Source organism: Sinocyclocheilus anshuiensis, unplaced genomic scaffold (assembly GCF_001515605.1).
Source record: "Sinocyclocheilus anshuiensis isolate Anshui unplaced genomic scaffold, SAMN03320099.WGS_v1.1 scaffold1538, whole genome shotgun sequence".
Lineage (NCBI taxonomy): Eukaryota > Metazoa > Chordata > Actinopteri > Cypriniformes > Cyprinidae > Sinocyclocheilus > Sinocyclocheilus anshuiensis.
Window position 1 is genome coordinate 10,026 of NW_015547762.1, and position 5,783 is coordinate 15,808.

Consider the following 5,783-nt stretch of genomic DNA (forward strand, 5'->3'; position numbering starts at 1 on the left):
AATATGTTATTTTATGAAGAAAGAAAGTCATACAGGTTTGTAACAACATGAGAATGAGTAAACGGTAAAAATCTGCATTTCTGGGTGAACTATCTTTCCCTTTAAAGGGTTAGTTCACCCAAAAATGCAAATTCTGTCATTAATTACTCACCCTCAAGTCGTTCCAAACCCGTAAGACCTTCGATTATCTTCAAAACACAAATGAAGATATTTTTGATCCAGTAAGGTAGTAAGGACATTGTTAAAATAGTCCATTTGACATCAGTGGTTCAGCCGTAATTTTATGAAGCTTCGATGAATACTTTTTGTGTGCAAAGAAAACAATTATAACGACAATTTTTTTTAAATTCAACAATTCTTCTGTTCCGTGTCAGTCTTCAACGCGTGTTCATGAGAGTACCATGACACATGCGCACAAAAAAACATTCTTGTAGCTTCATAAAATGAATGTTGAACTACTGATGTCACGTATCGACTATTTTAACAATGTCCTTACTACCTTTCTGGGCCTTGAACGTGATAGTTGTGTTGCCATCTACGGAGTGTAAGAAAGCGGATTTCATCAAAAATATCTTAATTTGTGTTCCGAAGACGAACGAAGGTCTTAAGGGTTTGGAACGAAATGATGGTGAGTAATTAATGACAGAATTTTAATTTTGGGGTGAACTAACCCTTTAAGGCTGGTTCACACAGTCAGCAACAGGGTTAACACAATGCAGCAATTTGCAAATGTTGGAATTTGGTTTCCTGGCATTTGTTGCATTTGTTTTTCCAGAGTAATTTTCAGGGAAACAACTGAGACAAAGTCGATACTTTAAAAACACATAACTGAGGACCCCCTAATGTCTCCTGAGCTAGCAAAGATGACCCTCTGGGATGTGTTTAAACACACAGACCTGAAGTTTTTCGGCAATGCATCATCAGTCACCTGATTGTGAAATCATCGAGGTATTGTTAAATTCCAAAAACACTCACCAAACTTGACAAACAGGATTCCTGTGGTAGATACTGTGCCATAGGTGTTGGTAGCCACACACTGAAAGTAGCCGGTGTCTGTGGTGTCCAGGTTTCGGATTCTCAGGCGGGAGCCGTACGAAGTGGGCCTGTAAGAGACACGCCGTGGTTCCTGGACCACAGGAGCATCGTTTTTAAGCCAGCGGACTGTGGGTGGTGGATTCCCTGAAACGTGGCAATGTAACTCAGCTGTCTGTCCGAGGGAGGTAGTGATGTTATTCATTGGAGCATCCAGCCTTAGAAAGTGATCTGAAAGGACAAGGGAGAAAAGTTATTGAAAATGTCGATTAAAGCTAACTTACTCAAATTACCCAAAGGGAATAGGGTTAAAAAATCCAACAGAATGAAGGTGAGCAATAATGACAGAACTAATCCTTTAAACCGCCATTATTTGATATGTAGTAAGTCAAAAGTTTTTCCGAGAGGGTTTTTCCGAGAGTGTTTGTGTGTATTTGAAACTATATACGAGCATACAGTGTGCAACAAACCTCTAAGCTGCCGGTTAGGAATTCTTTACATGATATTTAGTGGTTGCCACTAGGTGGTAAATCATTAGTTTGTCTCATCGGGCTGGATATTGCCAGAGGGGACGGCAAAACCTCTTGAAGCTTCTGGAACCTTCTGTCTCCAGAAAATCTGTCTTGCCAGGCCTACAGCTAACTTTGATAAGGGGCCAGCAAAAACATGACAACCCCCAATATTTCATGAGTGGTGGGAGGGAAATAAAAGCGCTTGCAGTGAGCTCAGCAGATCTGACCCATTCTGGTCTGAGTAAGGCCATAGAGGGGAATGCTCAAATCTATGGGAAAGTTACAGTTGAAACACTTTGTGGTGAAGGACGTCAACCAGAATTAGGGTAAGAGTGGATATACAATGGTATGTGTGTGTTTGCGAAAACAATGTGTGGTTTTAGCACAAATACATTTTCATACATTTGAATAGATGCTGAAATGTACAGTCCAAAATTAACACCCAAACCAAAGATTGTGATAAAACACACATATAAACCAGTAAATAAATGAAACACATTAATGTTACATCATAAAACTGACAATGTTACACTTTGTTACACATATGTTGTACTTCTTCAGGTTGTATATACTAAAGTAATACATAAAATGGTTGAAGTTTTAGATGCTGTCAATACATTATTGTACATTTCAGTGTATGTCCACCCATACAAAAATGTTAAAATAAAAAGTGTACACTTAGTGTACAAATGGCTATGAATACGAATGAGATCATCTTGGCAAAAAATAAACAGTCAAAGTTGTTTCATACAAATAACTTTAACCTCTGTAAAGTTCCCTGGGACTTCCTGTGGAGTCATATGATCGGTTTGGCAGACATGCTCTGACAGGCTCTTGATGGCATCCCGACAAGCCCTAATGGTGCAGCCAAGAAGCAAAGAGTGAAAGTAAACTTTTCCTCTCACTCAGCACGGATTTACTATGAGCATATCAAACATACAGTCCAACAATCTGTCAATACTTGCTCATGATTAAAAGAGTCTAATAGACTACTAGGGCATTGTGCAGTGACTAATTACTATTACAAACTAAATAAATTACTAAAATACTAAAATCACTAAATAATGCAGTGCAAAAGTGGGGTTCCAAAAGAAAAAAAAAAAACACATTTTTTTCCATAGAGAAATTGTTCTTAAATGATAATAAATAAATATTTCAAGAAAGGTATATTTAATTTTATAATTTGTATTTATTAATTTTATTTTATATAAATAGTTTTTATATTAAACTGCTGTTTCTGATTCAATTATGCCATTCACTATGTTTCAGGAGATGAGTAGTTCATTCCTCTATTGAAGACATCTAATTGATGTGCTTATTCAGATATTCTGTTTATATATATGTATATTCAATTCCCGATTTTTATTTATTCATTTTTTGACGATAAAGAAATTAATTGGAATGAAAAAAAAATTTCAAAAGCCACAGCCACCTAAATAGTTTTGTTCTGTTGTACACTATACTCTAGTCTGTAAGGCAATGAAATTGGTCTGTGAATCTATGAGGTATATGATATGATAAATCATAATGGTAAAACTAGAAAATACAAACTGTTGATTGACATGTTATGCCACATTACTTCACTGAAGTCTGAATTTATAGTGGTTGGAATAGTTCTCCTTCCCTCTCTCTTCAAATTCAGTGGCATCTTCTCACAGGAGGTCAGACTCTGGTGCAGTGCAAGGAATGTGACTTTGACGAGAAAATTAATAAAAGTATATTGAGAGGGAGCCATGAGTGTGGCCCCTCAGGGTTAAAGGCAGGGTAAGCAGCCGCAGGGCCCACAGCTGTGCAGGTACATCCACAATATTAGTCCTGCTGTGGTAGTAGGGCTTGAATTCCTCTGACTACCATTCACCTTTCAGAAACCTTAGCGCTGTCTGAACAACACCTGTGACCTGACAGCAGTGCTCAGCAAACTGCATCTAGGGTTACCAGGAATCTGGTGGTAGATTTGAGCAGGATTTTGTTGACCACAACATTAACAAGAGTATGAGGATTGGACCTGGGAAAAAATTAAAGTGACCCTATTAATCCAAAAAACATTCAGAATAGGGGTTTTCAAAATTCAAGGTGTCCATGGAAAATTTCAGATAAAAATAACAAACAGGTATATACTGTATATCTATCTATCTATCTATCTATCTATCTATCTATCTCTCTCTCTCTCTCTCTCTCTCTCTCTCTCTATATATATATATATATATATATACATATGGTTCATTATCACGAGATTGTTTATTAACTGTTAATTGTTAATGTTGTTAATCATTAACAAATTATTTTGTTATATTGACAATCCTATTTTTTTACAGCAAATTTGTTTTTTAACAATAATAATATAAAGGTTTAATAATTTTGCAATAATTAATAACAATTCCATTTTAATTTTCCAATGATTTAATTTTGCAATATTATGTACAACAATAATAATATAAAAGCTAATTGTTAATTATGCAAACAACCTCCTGTCTTTATAATATTAATATAGCTACTATATTATTTTTTTCCACACCAAATAATTTTGACAACATCTGCATTTGAAAGTGCTGCAAAGGCAAGTCCTTTTTCAAGATTCAAGATTCAAAATTCAATCCACAAAATACATTAATCGTGCAGATTTTTGGGGCCTCAGTCATTTCCTATGGTCCCCATCGCAACATATGAAACCACAGTGAGATACCTGAGGTCTGGGTGACAAGTGACTAATATACACACCATCCAACTATTACTCCACTCCCTTTTATCCTTACTCTTGTCCATTCACACCTCCTCCCTTTTCTTTTCCCTCCTCTCTTTCTACAGACATGTCTGGTCTGAGGACAGCTAGAGGAAAAGATCCCGTCCTTCCCCTGGCGGATCTCTTCTTTATCCCTCCATCTTAATTTCCTCCATCCAAACATCAGCTCTCTTACAACAATATACAAATATGGCTCTCCAAAAAATGGAACCGAATGAAGAATCCAACCACAGGGGGGATCAGTTCCGACCCATAATGCTGTCTGACTGACAAGCCTAATCTTCTGGGCACTTCCACTTCCTTTTAATGATGTAAGGATGCGGTGACTGGTTAGGAACTTCAGCCAGAAGGAACAAGCTGCACACAATCCCACACATACATGTAATTCAGTTGTTTATTTATCAAAGTTCGGCAGATGATTTGAAGAAGTAATTTGACCATCTGAAGTTAGCAGGATCGAGACAATGGCATCTTTTGTTGGCAGTGTGGATGTGTGTGGACAGTAGGCTCTTTGTTTACTCTGCTGATAGTTATTGGAGGGGAGTGTGAGGGAAATGGATGTCCGAGTCTATCATACCATTTCTGCTACATCAGTTTCAAAGGAGCCACTGAGATAAATAGGAAGGCATGTGCATATTCTTTCTTGGATGTGGAATCTACAAGTGAATGCAACAAAATGTACAATTTTATATCACTTAAAATGTATACTTATTCAAAGCATTAGAGAACTAGATTTTCAGTAAAGACTGACGACATGATACTAGAGCATTATGGGTAGTTGCCAAGGTTTCTGTGTGGTATTTATCATGTTGTTCTGCAATTGCTGATATTTTTACCTTTCATGAAAATGCATGTCATAAAAACTATGACATCTAATTTAACACTGTAAAGCCTCTGTAAAATATAAATATTAGTCTGAAGAACCAAATTTTTTGAAATTGGGCAGTTTGTTGAACCTTTAGACAAAATCTAAAAGAAATTCTAAGAAAATGCATGCATGTGTTTTGAAATAATAAAAATTCAAAAAAATAAATAAATAAGGTACCTCAACCTAAATGTGGATATTTTTAGATTTAAACCAGCAGTTTTAAATTAATTGATAATTTATAGGTCTTAGAAAGTAATGTATTAAATATGATACCGCAGGCTTTAAATATAAAATAATCAAAAATGATTTCAGTGCTAATTGTGTGAAAATCCCTCTGTACTTAGCTTCTAATAAAAGACAGAAACAAAGTCTTGAACAGCATGTTAAAGTATTAGACATTATATTTGAAGAAAACTATGAAATATCAAGGTAAATATACCTAGAATATATATTTTTAAATGTTAATCATTTCCAGAGTAATTTTCTTAATTAAAAAGTACAACATCCAAACGAAAGCCTAATTTTCTAAAATAACGCAAAAATTACAAAAGTTGCAAAAAGCGTAAAAATATGATAGTATATCATAGTTTATTTGAGACACATAAAATGATATTTTACCTCAAGCATTTGT

At 35.5% G+C, this 5,783-nt stretch overlaps 1 protein-coding gene and 1 long non-coding RNA gene across 2 annotated transcripts in view; one reads left to right on the plus strand and one right to left on the minus strand.

Annotated features, from left to right (window-relative positions):
- The window catches only part of LOC107704511 (uncharacterized), a 21,529-nt gene that overhangs the window by 9,955 nt on the left and 5,791 nt on the right, over window positions 1–5,783 (plus strand). The window contains exon 2 of the long non-coding RNA XR_001635967.1: window positions 2,179–2,183. This is a non-coding gene — a long non-coding RNA (uncharacterized LOC107704511). The remainder of the gene's footprint in view (window positions 1–2,178; window positions 2,184–5,783) is intronic.
- The window catches only part of LOC107704510 (inactive tyrosine-protein kinase transmembrane receptor ROR1-like), a 107,096-nt gene that overhangs the window by 3,378 nt on the left and 97,935 nt on the right, over window positions 1–5,783 (minus strand). The window contains exon 3 of the mRNA XM_016507443.1: window positions 976–1,263. Within this exon, the coding sequence (XP_016362929.1) occupies window positions 976–1,263 (288 nt within the window). The remainder of the gene's footprint in view (window positions 1–975; window positions 1,264–5,783) is intronic.